Here is a 21056-nt window from a genome sequence, read left to right on the forward strand (position 1 = left end):
AGCTTTTCAGATCCTTCAACACAGCCATGGTGCCCCCACTCCTCTCTTAGCCTTCTCTTCTGCAAGCTGAAGATATCGGGGTCCCTTCACCGTTCCTCACCGGATTTGGTTTCCTTTCTCCATCTTGGGAGCCTTTCTCTGGATTTGATCCAGTTTATCCATGTCTTTTTTTTTTAACCGGGGTGTTTAATTTAAAAGCTTCCCTGCTTCTGAGGGGGGGGGGTCTATAATGTTTTTAATTACTTCTAAAGGGTGAGTTTGGGGGTTTAGTCCACTGCACTACAGAGCCTTGGTTAGTACAGTGGACTAAAGCATTGTGATTAACATCTGCTGCTTGCAATTACTGCAAGTTCAAATCTCTCCAAGGCTCAAGGTTGACTCAGCCTTCCATCCTTTCTAAGGTAGGTGAAATGAGGACCCAGATTGTGGGGGCAATAAGCTGACTTTGTATAAATATACAAAACTATGAAGGCTATTGCTTAACGCACTGTAAGCCGCCCTGAGTCTCCAGAGAAGGGCGGCATATAAACTAAAGCAAAAAAAAACAAAACACTCTTTAGGGGTGGAGGGGGCAATCTTAAAACCTGTGTTGGAACTTCCACCGGGAAGGTATTAAAATTTAAAAACTGAGCTCAAGAATTGAAAAAAAAATTGGACCAAATGTATTCCAATAGATTGCTGGTGTCAAAAGTTAATTTTTTTTTCCAATTCTTGTTTTATTTCTTCCATGTAGGCATATAGTAATTCATAAAATTTTTCTTCACGTTTTTAGTAATAGCGAGTCTTAATATTTGAAACATTTATATACTACAGAAATGCCTAAAGCTACGGAAACTTCCTTTGGGGAAGGGAAATCATTTCAATTGCTTGCAGAGGAGTTTTAGAAATTGCAACTCCACAAAACTAAAACATTGGCTGCCTAATTTATTAGACGGCGTCTGAGGCGGGCAGCTGACCAAGCCGACGCTTCTCCGAAGAAACCGGCGCTCCCAACTCCTCAGCTTCGCCCCACCGACCCAGCCCGCGCTGGATCTTTGCCCGACGGCAGGGACGGTCTTGCAAGCCGGGGTGGACGAGGGTTTCTGGGGAAAGCGTGGCAGGGTTGGCTGCCTCCCCCCCCCCACCCAACCCTGCCCAGATCACCCCCCCCCAAGAGCCCCGTCCGTCGGGCGAGCCCTCCCCGAAGGAACCGCCCGTGCTCCGAACAGCCTCCGCGGCCAGCTGACTGGGCGCCTCGGGAGCTGAGAAGCCGCCGTCTTACCTGCGACACGCCGCTCAGCTGCTCCTGAGGCAGCTCCTGCGGGCCCTGCTCTTATAGCCCGCGGGGCCGCCCCTTCCAGCCCACAATCCTATTAGCCGCGGCGGCGTCAGGCGGCTTGGCCGGAGGGGCGGCGGCGAGGGGGCCGGACGCCGGGGGGGCAAGGGGGCTCTCCCAAGACCAGCCCCCGCGAAGCTCTCCAAGGCCCTTGGCCCAGCTCCCAGGCAGCCAGCCAGGGTTTCTGCCCCGCTTCCAGGTGGGCACGTCGGGTCTCCGGCTAGCTAAAATGCAAGCTTTAATTTTTGGTCCCCCGCTTGTGCAAAAGGTTGAAATGGAGAGTTGATTTTATTCTGTTTCTCCCTCTCCCTTGCCTTATGGAACACAGGCACCAAAAATAAAAATATTATATTCAAACTTGAGAATAGTTGGTTATCTTTCAAAGATAATTGTTTTTAATCATGGGGCCAAATTTATATATATCTTTTTAATTGTATTTTAATGTTTGTAGTTTATGCTTTTACTTGGCTGTTCACCGCCCTGAGTCCTCAGGGAGAAGGGCGGTATGCAAATTTAAAAATAAGTAAATAAATAAAAAAGGACCTTAGAGCAGTGTTTCTCAACCTTGGAAGCTTGAAGATGGGTGGACTTCAACTCACTCTTTTTAGTAGTATTGTGCTGGACTGGGCTTTTATCATCATATTTTTCAGAGTTTCCCAAGCTTCCTGGGTTGTTTCCCCTTTAAGATTTTCATCCATGGAATCCTTCCCAAGGTTTCTCTAAGTTTGTTAAAATTAGCTCTTTTAAAGTCTAAAGCACTGGTCTGATTATGTTGTTGCTTGTATCTGCTTTACATTGAATTCTAATATGACACAAATATGACACTCTCCAGCAAAGTTTCTGCAATTTCAGCCCCCTCTATCACTTCTCTATTAGTAACAATTAGGTCCAGTATAGCTTACTCTAGTTGTCAGCTAGGTCTCCTGCTTGAGTAAGGAGTTGGAATAGAAGACCTCCAAGGTCCCTTCCAACTCTGTTATTCTGTTATGTTGAAGCTTTCATTCATCTTCTTGAAGTCATCTTCCTGTTTATGGGGAGAGGCGTTCTCCAATAGCAGCCCTCTTCTCCACATGCCTTCCTCAAAACAAAGAGATCTAGGGAGCCTCTGCCATCTTTGCCAGCAGAGAGTTTTGTCTGATTTTCTTTTCTTTTCTTTTCTTTTTCTTGGATGTGTGGGTGGGGAATCTCTCATCCACATCCTAACTGAACCTATGTATCCTCCAAGGTCAGTCCAGAGCTGGTTGTCCAGTCTCTTCTTGAAAGCCTCCAGTGATGAAGTATCCATAACTTCTGAAGGCAATTTGTTCCACTGGTTGATTGTTCTCACCATTTTTCCTTAGTTCTAGGTTGCTTCCCTCATTGGTTAGTTTCCATCCGTTGTTTCTTCTCTTGCCTTTTGGTGCTTTGAATTATTATGAATTGAACTGATTTTCCCCACAAAAATGCTCAGGAAAATTTTTAATTGTGAGAAGAATGGCCTTTGTTTCAAATCAGAGTAAACGTCATGGTACAAAATAACCTGTTCAGAGTTCATGTTTTCACCTGTCCTGCATGGGCTGGCCTGCAGCATTGAAGCTGAGTCAGGGAATGTGGGGGGGGGGGTCCTCGGGATCCAAACAGACAAAGGCCAGCTGCAAACAGTTTACTGCAAACCAATTTTTTTCCCTTTATTCGGAACATTGCAAAATTGAAAGCCCTGGTTTCCCTTTCAGTCTTGCAAGACTAATCATGTGAGTGGCATTTAGCTTAAACAAATGAACTGATTTTCACCTTTCTTCTGGCAAGCCACCAAAAAAGTTTAGAAAGTAGTAAAAAGAGTAAATCACATTATGCATGTAATGGTTTTGCTTTCAGCAATTACTGTTTCTCTGCCTGCCAAGCAACGTTTCTGACCAAGAGAATGAAACAGTTAGGCTCAGTTTATTCTGAAATTGCATATCCTGCCTCTGTGGCCTGTTGGCATTCTTAGCCTTACCCTCACGAACATTCCTTGTTATCTGACCCAATTTTGACCTTGAGTCATCCATCAGAATGAAGGTTAATTCTCCCCAGGAGTAAAGCAGGCCCTCCTTCCCTGCCCGGCCTGACATGGAAGCAGCCTGAAACTTCAGGGCCATCCTGAGCACACATCTTGGGGTCAGGAAGGGAGCCCTGAGGCTGATGCTCTCCGAAGCTGAGCCTTCTGGTTTCATGAAAGAAGCGTTCAACTTGCTTGTCACTTTGATTATTCGCGTGTGGCTTAGGAGGCTTAGTACTGTTACAAAACACCAGCATGCCAGCTTTTAATGGTTTATAGCCATTTATCAGCTAGTTAAGGAGGGTATAAATCGAAACCCTTTAAACGTCTGATTTCTGCAAAGGTTGCGTAAACTTTAAACAAGTAAGGAGCCAGAATACATTCTTACCTAGGTCCTACTGCATTGCAATAAATTTGACAGCTACCGGCATCCTTGTATCTAACTGTAAATCCAGTTGTTCCATCTAACTTCTATACCCATTCTTTTTAATGTTGTTTACTGTTTTAAAATGTTTCTTTAAAAAAATTTTAATAGTAATATATGTTTTGAATTGTAAGCCGCCCAGAATCATTTACTGAGATGGTCAGCTCTTGAAGTAAAAAATCAATAAATATCAATAAGAGCAACTGATAGTGATTAATAGTGGGATTTTTGAGGTCCATATTTTTTCCATATGGGAATTGTTTGAATTTTCCCTAGAAGGGCACTAGAGGTCAGACCAAAACCTGTTGAAGTCAACAAAGACGACATTCCAATGGGAGTCAGAGCTGCAGGTCTGTCGGCCAACCGTTACAAAACCAGACAATAATCTAGCGTAGCCTCCCTTCCCAAATCCCCAGATCATCTTCTGAAATCCTCTCCTGATCCATCCAGCCACAAAGCTTCCCACTCTTCCTCTTGCATAAAGTTTCTGCCTGGCCTCTAGGTTGACCCATCATTGACATTTTAATTGTTGGGAATGACGAGTCCACCCCTCCGCCCATTAACTGGCACTTGGGCTACATAGGCGAGGAGACAAAGAGCGATGCCCGCCAGCCAATGTCAGCTCTAATGAGCTCTGCCAGTGGCTTAGCCTGCTCCAAACTGGGCAGCTAACAGTTTTATTTCCATGACCTCCCATACTTATTTTGAGGGAACGTTTTATGCACGATCAATCAAACAGGGAAGCCAGAAATCAGATTAAGAGGGATGGGGATCAGATTAAGAGAGAAAGGAAGGAAGATTGGCATAGAAAGAGCTGTCGGTCAAAGAACTCAAGACTACAGAGTGACCCACCCACCACTTTTGCCCTGAACCGAAGGGATAGTCCTCACACACCACTCCCCACAGACCCCAGTATGGAACATTTCTGCCTCTTGAAAGTCTCTGACTGGATTTGCGGGGCTCACAGCACCCCCAGACTGGCTCTGCTCAGGGAATGGATAAGCAATGCTGTAGCAGTTGCAAATGGGGCCAAAAGAAAAGCCCGGGCAAAAGGGACAAGGGGAGGAGAGGAGAAAGTGGTGCAGCCTCAATGACAATTGCAGGTATGCCTATCCCTCAAACAGGCCTAGGCATACTTCAAATGCTATCCAACCGTTTCCCTAAAAAAGGGACTGTATCTCACGATAGCCATCCATCCATGCCAGTGCTTCTCAACCTTTTCTTCACCACCTTTAAATGCCTTTTGTGGCCATGGACCCCCAAGACTTGAGATTTAAATGACATTTCTTCAAGCCCTCATGGACCCCCTGTAACGACATCGCAGCCCCCCAGGTGTCTGCGGATCACAGGCTGAGAATCACTGATCTATGAGGTCTTCCGTAAGCAGCAAAACAGGATCTCCACGGACTCCCCGGGTCCCAGAATTATTCTCAGTGGTATTCTCATTGGATCTCCAACAGCTCAGGGACTCACATATTCCTCTTCTGTTCAGCACAGTGGGGCCCAAGAGGTCCTTTATTTTATGCTGGATATGCAGGTTGTAATCTAAGGTGTACTGAAATTTTGGGCATGGGTGTCAAGGAGGTTTCTCATTTAGGCAAAATGGGGATCTCCCAATTCCTTCTTCCATTCAAGTCTTTGAAATGTGCATATCCCGTTCACCTTTCAACAAGAGGCATTTATGAAGTGGGGGTGGCTTTTCTGCCTCAAAAGATTTAGTGCTCATTGCTCCATCACTGGAGGCTTTCAAAAAGAGACTGGACAACCGTTTATCTGAAATGGTAGAAGGTCTCCTGATCAAGCAGGGGGTTGGACTAGAGGACCTCCAAGGTCCCTTCCAACTCTGTTATTCTACGTTTCCCATTTGGAGTCTCTGAAGCAGAAAACGGTTCAAATCAAGCGGTCAGCAAAGCCGGCCACTGTCAATCCAGCCAGGTGGCAGTGGTGGAGCAATGGCCTTGATCCCTTGAGAAGGAGGGAAGAGCCCCCGCCACTCCTGAAGCAGGAGACCCAAAGTCCAACGTTCCCCCTCCACACACACACACACACACACACACACCTTGACCAGCCCTCTCAGCCAGTGGAGGCTCAGGGCTGCTCCACTGTGCTCCTCAGCCTGGCCAGAAGAGGATCACGGAGGAGGCAGCTTTCCAGAAACCAGACAAAAAGTGTGATCACATCCATGCATTCTAACAGTAACAGGAGAGACTGCATTTTAAACAGTCCAATCAACTAAAGGAGCAGTTTATAAATATTCCAGAAGGATCCAAGGGGAGAGTTTAGGTATCCAGAGTTGGTTAAAAGGGGAAGGTTTCAAGGTTTGGAAAACCCAACAAGTCAAAACTTTAACTGACCATTAGATCTTCTCCAAAGTTATCACTGCAACTGAAGACACGGGATAGAGATTTAGAGGATAGCATGCAAGCAATTCTGGGGAAACGGTTCCTTATTAGTTGAGCTTACTTGTATAACACACTTGAAAAATTTATGTCAAGCAGCTTTTCTAGGATGGCCATCTTTGCTGCTTAGCACACACACACACACACACACACCCCACGGAGAGGACCAGGCCCGGGGCAGAAATAAACCAAGGAGGCCTCTGGGTCACCTGCCAAATTATCCCTCCTGTTCTGGGGGGGGGAGGTGACAGTCTGGGTCAGAGACGCACCCCACTCATTCTAAAGTCAGTGTGGTGGCCCAAAAGTCCGTGCTGGTGGATGAGAAGCCACAGCTGATGCAAATGCTCAGGGGGTGAAGTAGAGTGGTGCAGCCTTTGGGGGGACTGAGGGGGACTCCCTTAGCCCAGGCCTGGTGGGCCCCTCCCTGGCTTTCTCTGGGCCTGGCCACTTTCTTGACCCTGCCCGAATCCTTTTGGGAAGGGGAATCCAAGGAAGGCTGGACCGTGTGAGCCTTGGATGGAGAATCCAGAAGGAATCTTAAAAGTTTGTTCCTGCTTTTGGTTCCTTTCCTCTTTTCTCAGCCGTAGCAGAGGCCCTGGCAGCAAAGTCTGCTCCCCTCCCTCGAGGTGCCCTTTCTGCTTTGCCCTGCCATGATCCTTCCTGGTGACAGATGGTGACAGCTACTCATCGGTAATTAGCCAAATGCTGTTGACAATTCTCTTAATAATGCTCTTACTTTCTGACCTTCTGCCACCTCCTCCAACCAAAGATGAACAGAACCTGCTCCAACTGCAGAAGCCACTTAAATCTGTCAATCAAGTTTGCATCCTGATAATCTGAGAGCAGTCAATGGAAGCCTCCTCCAGACAAATGTATGGCCCCTAATATGGTAAGTATCAAAAAAATCCTACAGCCCAATGCCTTTCCTCCAAGGGACCTCCAGAAGAGTAAGGCTGCTTTAGAAAAGTCCCGCAGAGAGGCTGGGCCTCCAGGATCATAGCTCAAAGAGAAGGTAGCAGAAGAGGATGGGGCAGTCCCAGCTGCCCGGTTCTCCTCAGCCTTATGACTGCTCCCAAAGACTGGGGAGGGGGGAGCAGTCATACCTTCTCAGCCCTATGTGCTCTACAGCAGGGGTCTCCAACCTTGGCAACTTTAAGACTTGTGGACTTCAACTCCCAGAATTCCTCAGCGAGCAAAGCTGTTCCATTCATTAAGTGTTCGTCAGGAAATTACATCTTTCTGGATGGGATCTCCCTCTGATGAGCTTCCACACATTATTCCTTGTCCTGCCCTCAGGTGCTATGGAGAATAAATCGATGTCCTCTCTTCTGTGACAGCCACTCAAGTGCTGGAAGACTGCTATCATAATCCTTCTCTTTGTTAGGCTAAACATAGCTAGTTCCCTCAGCCGTTCATTGTATGATTTAGCCTCCATATGGCTTGTTATCTTAGTTGCCCTTCTCTTTTGTATCATGGTAACCCAGACCGGGATGTAGCGGCGTGGCCTCCCTAGCGCAGCAGTCTATCACTATCACTTTTTCATTATCTTGATACTACCCCTCTGCTGATGCAGTTTAGGACTGCACTGGGCTTTTTGGTAGCTGCAGCACAGAGTCATACTTAAGTGGTGCCCACCAAGACACCTAGATGCCTCTAGGTACTTGCAGGACCATCTCCAGCCGTTCTCCCATCGTCCTGTGCGCTCTCACAGAGTCGGCCTCCTCAGGGTGCCGTCGGCCAAACAATGTCGGCTGACAACCCCCAGGGGGAGGGCGTTCTCTGTGGGAGCCCCGACCCTCTGGAATGGATTGCCCACTGAGCTCAGGACAGCCCCCGACCTTCTTTCCTTCCGTCGCGAGCTGAAGACGTGGCTCTTCCGCCAATTAAACTGATCCGTTTGGGGATACACTGGTATAATTTTAAATCGTTTTTTAATTGGGTTACTGATTTTAATTTGGTATTGTATTGTGATTTGTATTGAAGTTGTCATTTTGAAAGCCGCCTTGAGTCCCTAAGGGAGAAAGGCGGCATATAAATCGCAATAAATAAATAAATAAATAAATAAATAAATAAATAAATAAATAAATAAATAAATAAATAAATAAATAAATAAATAAATAAATGCCTCTCATAGGCACTGCTATTGAGCCAGGTCCTGTTTATTCTGCACCTATGATTTTTTTTTCTTGTTTAAGTGTAGAATGTTACTTTTCTCACCACTGAAGTGCATTTTGTTGGATAGGGCCCAGTGTTCAAGTTTGTCAAGATCCTTCTGAATCTTGAGTCCATCTTCTAAACTGTTAGCAATTGCAGTCCATAAACAAGAGAATGCAACGTTTTGTGATATACTGCAGGCAACGATATGCAGTATGATGACAGCAATATTTTCCCTAAAATACGGAATTCCCAAGAGGTGGAATCTACCATTTCTGACATAGAAGAAAAATCCATCTTCAGTTAAGTGTCTCGTTTTGCCCACCACCTCTGGGACAATCTGCATGGTCACACTTGTAAGGCCTCACTCTTTATTTCAAAGGCCATTTCGAAGAGGACAAAATATTTAGATTAACTGTAGAGGTGATCATTTACTATGAACATGTCCTATTGTTTTCTATTTGTATATTGTATTAATTTTATATTTTTGATATGTTCAGATGATCAAGTCAATATTCTACTCCTACTCTATTCCTAATAATTTAGACTTATATTAATATTTAATATTAATGTTTGATACTTTTAATATTTTTTATATTTTTTACTTATTTTATAATAGTATAATACCTACAATATTGTTTTGAGGAAAACTGAGTTGAAATGGTATTTCTAGAAAATCTGAAAATTCTATTTTTTTTCATAAAACTCTTAAGAAATCTTACTGAAGCCAGGCAAAATCCAAATCAAATAAATTAAACTTTATTACTGTTTTCCATTGTTTCATCGTCAATGTAGCTGGAGTTCTTCTTTTTATTTTCTTTGAAAAACATAAGTGAGATGAGGAAAAGTCTTTAGCAGATTTCTCTGCCTAAAACTCTTAGGAAATAGTCCTCCCCTCTTGTGATGGGAACAGGAGAGATTCCAAGTATGGTACTTACAAGCAGATACTGGTCCTCAGAGATTGGGGGGAGGGGTCTTATTTGCTCCACCCCCCCAACAAAAGCCATGGGCAGTGGGTTGAGCTGGGAGAGAAGGACGGGCCCAAAGTCACCCAGCCAGCTTCCATGTCTAAGGCAGGACCAGAATTCAGTCACCACCTTAGACACCAGAGCAAAATTGTTTCTTGCAGGTAGTTCTCGATTTACAACAGTTCATTTAGTGACCATTCAGTGTTACAACAGCATTGAAAAAATGATTGATCGTTTTTCACACAAACATTGCAGCATCCCCATGATCAAGTGATCAAAATTCAGATGCTTGGCAACTGACTCGTATTTATGACAGTTGCAGTGTCCCCGGGTCATTAACCCCCATTGCGACCTGACAAGCAGAGTCCGTGGGAAAACCAGATTCACTTAACAACCCTCACGAGGCCTTCGCAAAGGGCCAGAAACTTCGCAAAGGGCAGTGGCAGAGGCTGGGGAGGAGTTGGCGGGATGAAGCTGGCAGTTTGTGCGGGCCAAGAAAAGCATGAGGTCCTTGCCTAATGACGGTCATAAATGTAGGTGGGCTGCCAAGTGCCCAAATTTGGATCACGTGACTGCAATGGCTGAGGTTTCAAGGACTGGTCGTAACTACCATTCATTCAGCGATGTTGCATCATCGTTAAGCAAGACTGCCTCCATGGCTAGAAACTTAATTCTAAGGGAGGGTGCAAGAGCACTTTGTTTTATCACAGGTGAAAAGGATTTGGGGTCATTTGCCTCTAAGAAACCCATCTTAACTACCTAATTGAGAACAGGCAATGATATCTACCACTCCTTCCCTCCCAAGATCTTCCCTTGCATTCTTCTTCAGAGCTGCTTCCAGAACTTAGACGTTCAGTTCCATAGGGGGAACAACTGGATAAACTGTTTAAATTTTGGAGACACAAGTTGAGATTCAAACCTTGCCTTGGGGACCCAGGCAATCTGAGTCATTCACAAGCTGTGGACGCAAGACTACAAGCATGCTGGGAACCAAAGTACGAGGACACATTTTCCCATCTCAGGAATACAAGGAGAGCCTGTAGGTGCACATGGCAGCTTCTCCCGTTCTCCAAGGGGCGTAAAAAGATGATGCACAAAATCTGGTAGTAAACAAAGGATTCTCCACAACCACTTCCAGATGCCCTCAGAAAAGTCTGATTGCCAAGGCAAGTCTCTTTTAGACAGAATGAAGCAGCCAGAGGCTGAGAAAGACTCAAAGAAGGAAGGCTCGGATGAACTGATGGGAACATTTTATTTGTCTTTTAAAATAAAGAAATAAAGTGACAACAGCCCGAAGTACTTCCAAGTGGCCATCCGATCTGGTTAGTAAGGACTATTTTAAAACAAGAGAGGAGCCAGGAATGCAATGGCCCCAGAAGCTTTCTGCGTTTCCTATACTGGCATTTCTGGAACTCCCATCTACCTCGGCCCTTGATATAACATCTGGCAATTCCGTTTCTTCTTTCCCAAAGAGGAACCACTCACACTTCCTCACAAAGTCTACGAGGGAATCTCCTCAGCCCATGTTCTTCCGGTTGCCGTAGCCCCTTGGGTGCAGGTCCTTCCAGTCATCCCATCCCCGTGCTTTCAATGCTGCGGCTTGCTCCTCCTCCTCCGTGGCGTTTTCCTGGTCTTTTTCCTGGTCTTCAGGACCTGCTGCAGGCCAAAAGTCAGAGCTGTGCTAAGAGTAGCCCCCCCACTCCCCCATATGCTTCTAAGTACATCAACACAATTTTAGGGTAGTTATCCCAATCCCAGTCAAGTGCATTGACACGGCCACCCATTTCTTATTCCATCTCTATTTCACCTCCTTTTCAATTATGGTGACGCTTATGTAATAGGGGAAGAGATAAAACAAGAGACGCATACTATGCACTAACATAGGATGAGCAAAACATTTAAGTGTTCTGTATTCGGAACAAAAGCCCATGTGTTTTCCAAAGTTTATTCTATGTGGTTTTGAGAATTACTGGATGCAGGTTCTGGTCATTCCCCAAGGTAGCCTATGCTCAGCAGCACAAGAGCAATCCACGCTTCCCTAGGTACTTCTCATCACACATTCGGCTATTTTTGTGGCCTCAGTTCTGTGGCTATTTACGCACAGCTGCAAAGAATGGAAGCTTAACTATCATTTCCACTGTTTGCTAAGGGGATTTTATTCTTTAAAGATTTTAAATTATCCTTTGGACAAGCACCTGTTATATCTCACTAAGCACATTTTAGAATAGCAATCGCTGACAGCTGTGTGAGGGCATTCTGGGTCCCAAAGGTTAGATGTTGCACTTCCCAAATTCTGCTACTCAGGTTCCTCATCCAGTTAGCTTCCCAAGGGATCCTAAACTGTCTCAGTTTGGGGCTTTTGATCGATCAGCCAAACGGGGAGCTCCTCTCTAAGAGTGGCCTTTCCTCAACCCCCTCCCCGCTTGCACGTTTTATGCTCAGAAATACCTGGAGCTCTTTGGGAGATGCCCTGTTCGGGCAGGACTCCTTGTTTCTGATGCTGATCGTACCATTCATCCACCGTCATTGTTGCTAGGCTAGGATAGCCAGCGCCAAACACCCTGCAAGAAAGAAAACCAGCCCAGGACTCCTCAAGCTGAGCAGAGCAGCAGGAGCAGGAAGAGCCCACCCTCCCCTCATGAACTGCCCGTCTGCCGTCAAGACCTCCTCCCTGCCAGAAGCAGCAGAAGGAACCTCCCTTCCCCCAATGATATACTTTGCCTGGGCAGCATCCCGAGTAAGGATGAAGGGCCTCATTGAAGATCGGGGTGGCTGGGAAGGTCGTGTGGATGGACCCTGGGAGAAGGGATGGAAAAACAGGAGGAGGAGCAATTTTCAGCATCTGTTCACACTAAAAGAAACAAAAACAAAAACTCCAGGAAGCGGAGGACAGGCAACTGCACATTTCCTCAACAATATTTTCCCTCAAAAGGTAGCATCTACCCACCCGCAGAGTACGTTCTGGTTTGGGGGCGGAAAAAAAGATGGGCACCTTTTTTAAAGAGGTGATTAAAATTAAAAGAGCCTTGGTAGTACAAGGGTTTAAGGCACCCTGTTATTAAGCTGGTTATTAAGACCAGCTGCCTGCAATTACTGCAGGGTTCGAATCTCGCCAAGGCTCAAGGTTGACTCAGCCTTCCATCCTTTCTAAGGTAGGTGAAATGAGGACCCAGTTTGTGGGGGCAATAAGCTGACTTTGTATAAATATACAAAAGGATGAAGGCTATTGCTGAGCACATTGTAAGCCGCCCTGAGTCTTCGGAGAAGGGCGGCATATAAATCAAATTAAAAAAAAAAATATCCTTCAATTCACCATCTATCAAAGTAATCAAAATCCTGAAACCATTTTGGTCTTCCTCATGTCAATTATGCACAGAACATATTTTTATGCGTACAAAGTGTTTCCAGAGCAAGACTGGCTTCCCATTTCATAGATGGGAAACTGAGGCTGAGAAATAGGCCAGAAATAGGAGAGAGCCTGGGCTTTCAACCTGGCAGCGCCTCAGGTGTTTGCATCAATGTGTCCAGGCTCCACCTGCACTAAATCTCCTGTCCAACTCCATATGAATTCTTCAAAGAAGCATAAATAGAGTCAGGCTGCCTGAGCTGGATTTTTAATATTTTATTTTTGCACCAGATTTTAAATGTTCATATTGTGTATCAGTTGGCTAGTCACTTTGGAAATAAGAAATGTCTCTCGTTCTCATTCTAGCACTTTCCCTCTTTCTTGCTAAATTGCTTCCTGTTTCTCTGCTTTTCCACACAGCACCTTAAATCATACTGTTTTTCCAGCATATAATCTGACAGTGCCACTTCACATTTCAGATTACAGATGGTTGATTGCATATCTGAATTAACTTATATAAAACTAGAATTAAAACTGTTTCAAAGGAGAGAAAAGGCAGATTCTAGCCCAAATCCCCAAAATATGAATATTTCCCTTGCAAAGATTATTCAAATGCATTCAATTGCCTGCAATGTGAAGGTTTACAAATAAAATTTGTTGAATTAAAAGCTATTCAATAAAGAATAATGCGTAATGAATTTAATAAATAATTCAATAAGGAATTTTGCTGGCCAGGAAAGCCACCTATTTTTGGAAGATAAAGATAATATCTAACTTTCTGTTATCTAATGTTTTTTAGATTTTAATAAATATCCCAAGATTTAGGGACTTTTCTTACTTTTGATCAGAAAGGAATAGAACTCTTTGCCTTTATACATCAATATATAGATTATATGCTATCTGTTATAAGGCATATGTTATAGCTTTCATTTTTTTCTGTTTATGAAAATTATGGTCTTAAGTTTCAGCAATGATGATCAGGAGACACTGTGGAGGGAGATTATTAAAAGAGGCCTGCAATTTGATCCATACAACTGATGTCACTATCTCACCTGTAGAGCACCCCGCCGATTAAGGATTGCAATTTCCTGATCAATGCTTTCAATTTCCTCCAAGCTTACAGTGACCCACTTCTTGATCTGCAGCAAATAGAATTCTCGTATTTGCTCTTCTTCAGCTTGACCACTATCAACAAAGGGTTTTAAAGAAGCCAGCTGGTTCTCCAACTCTTTCTTTTGCTTGTATCTGTTTTCCAAAAGATTTATGGAAGTGAAAAACAAGTCTAGCTGCAGGCACTCAAGCAAAAACATTTGCAACAGACAGTTGTACAGCTCTGCCTGAACACATCTAAGGAGGGAATGCACTGTGTTTTTAGTTAATCTCCCAGCCCCCCCCCCCCAGTCCAAAAATTGAGTCAGTCCTAACTTTGCCATCCTTAATCTGGTTCTTGCTCAGGCTCCCAGCCACGATGTTCCTTTTTAATCTCTTGAACTGAGGTTGCCTCCAGTACAAGGCATTTTTAATGTTTTCTGCTATTATTTTTAATGTTTTTGAGGACAACCCATACGAGCCCAGATCACATGTAGGCAATTTCCAATGTTAAAACCTAGCAAGTGTTGTACATTGCAGTGGTTCTCAACCTTTTCTTCACTATGGATCCCCTTCAAATACCTTTTGCGGCCATGGACCACGGTCGTTCAAGATTTAACATTTCTCCAAGCCTTTACGAATCCCCTGTGATGACATCGTGCCCCTCCCCCAGGCTTCCGCGGACCACAGGTTGAGAACCACTGGTATCCTGCATTATCAAAACCCATCCTCTTTACAGGCCTGGTGGTTTTCACAAAACCAACTGCTGACCATAATTTGTGTCTGCAAAATACTGTAATCCCTCTGCTCCAAAAATCAGAGGGAGAATCCAGGATCAAAACTTGTTCCCTGCCAGCCTGTGCAGGTGATGCTTCCCAGAGCATTTCCACCACAGCTGCTTCAATCCAGTGAGGCTCAACAGGTGGCTTCCCTCCCTTCCTTCCTCCCCCCAAGAAGGACCGCCTTCTGACACCTCATGCCTCCCACCGCCCGATAAGCTCCCACAGAGAGGGCCTCCTCAAGGTGCCGTTGGCCAAACAATGTCGGCTGGCGACCCCCAGGGGGAGAGCCTTCTCTGTGGGGGCCCCAGCCCTATGGAATGAGCTGCCCCGGACATAAGGAGGATCCCCGACCTCTGCATCTTCCGGGGTGCACTGAAGACTTTATTGTTTCAGCAAGCCAACTGAATGAATTAATTTAAGTGGGTTTTAATGGCTTTAAAGCCATTTTACCATGGCTGTACGCTGCCCTGAGTCCTTCGGGAGAAGGGCGGTATAGAAATGTAATAAAGAAGAAGCAGAAGGAGTAGTAGTAGTAGTAGTAGTAGTAGTAGTAGTAGTAGTAGTAGTAGCAGCAGCAGCAGCAGCAGTAGTAGCAGTATTGGTGGAAGGAGCTGCCCAAAATCGCTGCGGCAAAGTCGAGGAGGGGAGGCTGGAAGCCGCGGGGGCCGAGAGGAAAGGTCTTCAGAGCCCCCCCCCCCGCCGCCTACCTCTCGATCTTGGCCCTCCGGGCGGCCGCCATGGCCAGCAGGGAGGCCTGGCCGTCGGAGGGGGCGGGAGCGGCCTCCCCGCCGTGCTCCTCGTCGTCGCTGTCCACGGCCTCTCGCGGCAGGTCGAAGCGGGCCACGGCGTAGTTCCGGCAGAGGCGGAGGAAGTCGAGGAAGAGGCCGCGCGCCCTCCGCAGGTGCTCCAGCCGGCGAGGGGGGCGCCACCTGCCGCAGGGTCAGCGCGGCCAGCAGGGCCGGCACCAGCATGAAGCGCAGGTCGGCCGAGGCGATCTCCTCCAGCTCCTCGTTGCGGCTGCAAGACAGGCCGAGGCGGCTGAGGCGGAGGGACCCCCGCGCCCGACCGACCCCCGCCCCGCCTGGCCTCCCTCGCCCGCCCGCCTCACCTGAAGAGCTCCAGCTGGGAGACGGCGCGGGCGGCGCGCTCCAGCAGCTCCAGGCCGCGCTGCACCCGGCGCTGGACGGCCGGCGCCCCCGACGACGCCTCGGTGTCGCTCTCCACCTCCTCCAGCAGCCGCCAGCCGGACTCCAGCAGCTCCGACAGCCGCGGGTCCTCTTCCCCCTCAGCCGCCGCCGCCGCCATCGCTGCGCCCGGCAGGAAGTGACGTCGCAAGGAGGCGCGGGCGCGGGGAAGAGACGTCACGCGGCGCGGCGGGGCGGGGCGGGGTCTCATCGGAGGAGGGCGTGGCCTCGCGTCCGTTCCAGGGTTCCCCCTCCAGGCGTTTGGGCGGGGCTGGCGGGCCCGCGAGGGAGGGGGCCGTGGGCGGGGCGAGGGAGGGAGGGGCGGGGCTGCGGGTGGGACTTGGCTCAAGCGAGGCGGGGAGTCGCAGCGCCGCCTGGCCAGAGAAAGTTGCAGGCTGGAAGGCGGCCGGCTGAGCACGTGGACAAGAGCCCCGGCTTCTTGCAACGGCAAATCAGGCGCCCCTTTTTGACCAGAAAGCTTGTTAGTGTAGGAAGTTAGCACCCGCCCCTTTCCTAGAGGAATGAAATATTTTGGGAAATGTTAAAAAGGCAGAATGTTATGTTTCCCTGGATGAGAAATGGAGAAGCGTGTTTTAAAGATGAAGCAGCTCCCATCTTCCTGCCCCCACCCTTTGTCTGTTGGAAGAAACATCCTTCTGGGTTCTGCTCCAAGTGGGGAAACAGACACTGGAAACATGGAGACTGCTTGGAAAGATGGTTTAATGGTGGACAGGATCACATGGCTTGAGTTCCTGAACAGAAAAGGGCAGATAGAGTAAATCCTCGGGTTTTTATGCTCTCTCTGGCTCTGCATTTCTTGGGGCCCCAAAAGAGTATCCTGATTGGTTGTCAGACTCCCAGGGGGTGGGGGTCTTAGCTAGCCTTGCTGGCTGATGTAACCTTCCCAGGTGCCATGTGGTGAGTTTCTGCTGCTATTATGTAGAGGGCTAATCCTATCTTTGTTGGATCTTTGGCAATTCCTATTATGGCTCTGCCTGAAGGAGGTAGATCTTTGTTATGTAGAATAGACTGGCCCAGGCCTTAATGGCCCATTGACAAAGGGTGGGGGCAGGAAGATGGGAGCTGCTTCAAAATATGCTCATCCATTTCTCATCCAGGGAAATATAATATTCTGCCTTTTTCATATGTCCTAAAATATTTCACTCTTCCAGAAAAGGGGTGAATGCTAACCTCCTACAGTGAATGGGCCAGAGGCAGAAACTCAATCTTTGTCAATGGACCATCATCTGCAACACAATAGGACCCATCTAGCAACAGAGACTCACCACATGGCACCTGGGAAGATTACATCAGCCAGCAAGGCTAGCTAAGACCCCCACCCCCTGGGAGTCTGACAACCAATCAGGATGCTCTTGGGGGGGCAGGAAGTTCAAAGCCAGAGAGGGCATAAAACCCAGGGACTCACCCTTTTCTGTTCAGGAACTCAAACCATGTGATCCTGTCCACCATTAAACCATCTTTCCAAGTAGTCTCCATGTTTCCAGTGTCTTTTCCCCCACTTGGAGCTGAACCCAGAGGGATATTTCTTCTAATATTAGCATAAACCTGCCATGCATGAAGAAGCCGGGTGAAGTAGAAGGCTCCCGTCAAAAGAAACAGCTGTCAAGGAACCAGTGGTTTATTCTCAGGGTGTTAACTTCATCAGTCAGAGCAGGAAGGGACCTTGGAGGTCTTCTAGTCCAACCCCCTGCTCAAGCAGGAGACCCTCCATCATTTCAGACAAGTGGCTACCCCAGTCTCGTCTTAAAATAGATTCTTCTTAAAAACCCACAACTTCTGGTGGCAAACTGTTCCACTGGTTAATTATTCTCACTGTTAGGAAGGTTCTTCTTAATTCCACGTTGCTTCTCTCCTTAATTAGTTTCCATCTGTTGCTTCTTGTCTTACCTCCAGGTGTTCTTCTTTGTGAAAGCCCGTCAAATATTGGAACACTGCTATCATGTCACCCTTATTCCTTTTCATTACACTAGACCAGAGGTCTTCAAACTTGGCCGCTTTAAGACTTGTGGACTTCAACTCCCAGAATTCTCCAGCCAGCTTTGCTGGACTCCACAAGTCTTAAAGCGGCCAAGTTTGAAGACCTCTGCACTAGACATACCCAGTCTCTGTAGTCCATCATATATTTCAGTCTCCTGTCTCCTGTTTATCTTTGCTGTTTTTCTCTGCCTCACCATCTTTTCTATATTGTGACCAAACCTGGATGCGAATTCCAACTGTGGTCTTATCAAGGCCGTATAAAGCGGTACTAACACTTCATGTGAACTAGGACGGGATGTTTTCTTTCCTCCTGGGTTTACTACCTCTTGAGAGCCATCACTGATGCGTTCCTTGCCTTCTGCAGTGACATCACTTTTCATCATCAGGTTCTACTCTGAAAATTCTCTTTGCATCTCAGAATATCCCAGGTTACCATGGAGACAGACACAAGACCTTTGAAATGATTGTACATCTCCACCCCAGACCACCCCAACGATGCCCTTGATGTGATGTCCCGCTGCCTGGAGGCCGTGCGGGCCTGGATGGGGAGGAACAGGCTCAGACTCAACCCCTCCAAGACCGAGTGGCTGTGGCTTCCGGCGCCCCGATATGGTCAGCAGGTGCCATCGCTGACTATTGGGGGTGAATCTTTGCCCCCCACAGAGAGGGCTCGCAATCTGGGTGTCCTCCTGGATGCACGGCTGTCTTTAGAAGAGCATATGACGGCCGTGGCCAGGGGGGCCTTTTATCAGGTTCGCCTGATTCGCCAGTTGCAGCCCTTTCTGGATCGGGACGCCTTGCGCACGGTCACTCACGCCCTTGTCACCTCCCGGTTGGACTATTGTAATGCTCTCTACATGGGGCTCCCCTTGAAGAGCACTCGGAGGCTCCAACTGGTCCAGAATGCGGCCCGCGCGGGTGGTTATGGGTGCAACCCGTTGTGCCCATGTGACACCCCTCCTGCGCGAGCTGCACTGGCTCCCAGTGGTCTTCCGGGTGCGATTCAAGGTGTTGGTTACCACCTTTAAAGCGCTCCATGGCATAGGACCCGGGTACCTTCGAGACCGACTTCTGCCACCAATAGCCTCCCACCGACCAGTTCGCTCCCACAGAGAGGGTCTCCTCCGGGTGCCATCAGCCAAGTTATGTCGGCTGGCGACACCCAGGGGGAGGGCCTTCTCTGTGGGAGCTCCAGCCCTGTGGAATGAATTGCCCCCCGAAATACGAAAGATTTCCGACCTCCGGGTGTTTCGCTGCGCTCTGAAGACCCTGTTGTTCCGCCAGGCAGGGCTATTAACATGTTTTAAATTGGGGTATTTTAAATTTCTGGGATTTTAATTGGAGCCTAATTATTTAATGATTTTAAATTTTAATTGTTGTCGTGTTTTTTGTGTTTTTAAATAGGCTGTACACCGCCCTGAGTCCTTCGGGAGAAGGGCGGTATAGAAATAAAATTATTATTATTATTATTATTATTCAAGCTTTACTGACCACTCTTTACCGGATGCTCACTTAGTTAGCAGGCTAGAGTCAGTTTCTTCCATCCTTTGAAATATACTTTATCTAGTATGGGAGGTAGGAATTGGGCCATCTCACTCTTTAAGGGAATCCCTCGTTCTCCAGAAAACTCATTCAGTGGCAAATAGTTGCATTACACAGGCAAAGTCTTAGGGAAAGGCAAAGTCTTGGGGAAGGGACCATAAAAGAGAAGGAGATGGAAACTATGATGGTGTTGCTTAAACTTTCAGCTTCATGGTTAGCATTTTATAAGATGATATTGGCACTTGTAACATATCCTTAGTCATAGTCTTTTCTCTACACTAGCCATACCCAGTTCCTGCAACCGTTCTTCATATGTTTTTGTCTCCAGGCCTTCAATCATCTTAGTTGCTCTTCTCTGCACTTTTTCCAAAGTCTTCCTTAATCATAACTATACAATTTATATTGGTATAATTGTTCAAGGTCTTGTCTCCTTTACCGGCTGAGGCCCTTTTGCTGGAGTACTTCAATAAAACTTCCTAGAACCAGCTCTCGTGTCTGGTTCTGATTGGCATCTGCGCCAGACTAAACCCGGTTGCACACAACAAGTGCTTCCCCTTTTCTCTGGCTGTCCAATTTCCCTCTGTGAGATGTGCATAGCCTTTTCCCGTGTTTTCCAGTGAGAGTTTTGAGCGGGATTTTGGAGCTGCATCAAGGAGGCCCTTTAGTCAGCCTTCCACTGGCAGACATTTTGGGCAGGGATGCTCAGAAATCAGTCCATTTGCAGAGCTATCCCTGGAGCTGCTTTGGAAGTCGCGGCTGTCCAGAATATGGCTGGCCCTCACTGACCAGACCAACATAGGCCGCTGGTATCCTCCAGAGCCGCTTTGACTATGTACGTGAAGCCTTCTGTGGCTCAAGCACTGTTAGCTCAGGCCCTGCCTGCCTTCTGTAGCCCCTGCCCTTGTCTGAGGGGCAAACCCAGCCATGAGGATAGAAGGGGGGAGGACCCCCTTGCTCTGGAATTACCTGCCCTAAGAGAGGACGGCAATTCTTCATGGCTATAGCAATAGCATTTAGACACTTATAAGCTTCATTGTGCTTTACAAGCGGTTTACAGAGTCAGCATGTTGCCCCCAACAATCTGGGTCCTCATTTTGCCAACCTCAGAAGAGTGGAAGGCGAGTCAACCTTGAGCCGGTCAGGATCGAACTCCTGGCAGAGGGCAGAGGATCCCTGTTCTGTTGCTGTGAATGGGCTTGGTAGAGGAATTAAAATTCACGCAGAGGCCAGGGCATTGAGTAGATCATCTGTAGTTTATGGTCCTGCTAAGCATGTAAAAATGAACCTGATTCAGCAGGTATAATATATCTGCATAGCTGCTTCTTCCATGTTCTGAAGATCAAGTGGGCATTTCCTCGGTGTACCTCGAAATCCTGCAAAATGATAGTCTAAGCAGTATCTGGGGCAGATTTATTGAAATTTCTGGGACAAACTTGTGAGCTACTTGGTGACATTCAAAACATTTCCTACTTCTGTTAGGGAACTGGCAGGGTGGAAAATGAGCAGGAATTACATTTCCATGAAGTGTGGCAAGTAATTAAATGGCTTTTCCTCCCTCTCTCAGTGCTGAGCTGGTGGTGTGTTGTAGCTCAGAGTAGCGTACCATGATAAATATTCTTTGTCTTTCCGTCTAGTCATTCTCAAGCAGTTTCATTTTCACCAATCCTGCCAAGAAAACGCTTCCTAAAGATAAAAAGGACGCCTAACCATTATTACTTGACCTTGTAATCTTGTATAATGGAATCTTGTTCCGACAATGCTGTCCTGATTCTTTCATGAGTCATCAGAAGTCCCAGGCCCTGGTAATGCTTTCAGTTAGAATCAGGTACTACAGTTGT

At 47.0% G+C, this 21056-nt stretch overlaps 1 protein-coding gene across 1 annotated transcript; it reads right to left on the reverse strand.

Annotated features, from left to right (window-relative positions):
• Nucleotides 1-10510: 10510 nt before the first annotated feature.
• On the reverse strand, nt 10511-15800 carry IGBP1 (immunoglobulin binding protein 1). The gene is given in 7 exon segments (XM_070951956.1): nt 10511-10933; nt 11726-11838; nt 11994-12073; nt 13676-13868; nt 15202-15419; nt 15421-15511; nt 15603-15800. Coding segments are annotated over 7 exon segments (1032 nt in total). The 5' UTR covers nt 15800; the 3' UTR covers nt 10511-10793.
• Nucleotides 15801-21056: the final 5256 nt, after the last annotated feature.

Source organism: Pituophis catenifer, unplaced genomic scaffold, assembly GCF_029215685.1.
Source record: "Pituophis catenifer annectens isolate HBS135680 unplaced genomic scaffold, rPitCat1.0.hap2 SCAF_11, whole genome shotgun sequence".
NCBI lineage: Eukaryota > Metazoa > Chordata > Lepidosauria > Squamata > Colubridae > Pituophis > Pituophis catenifer.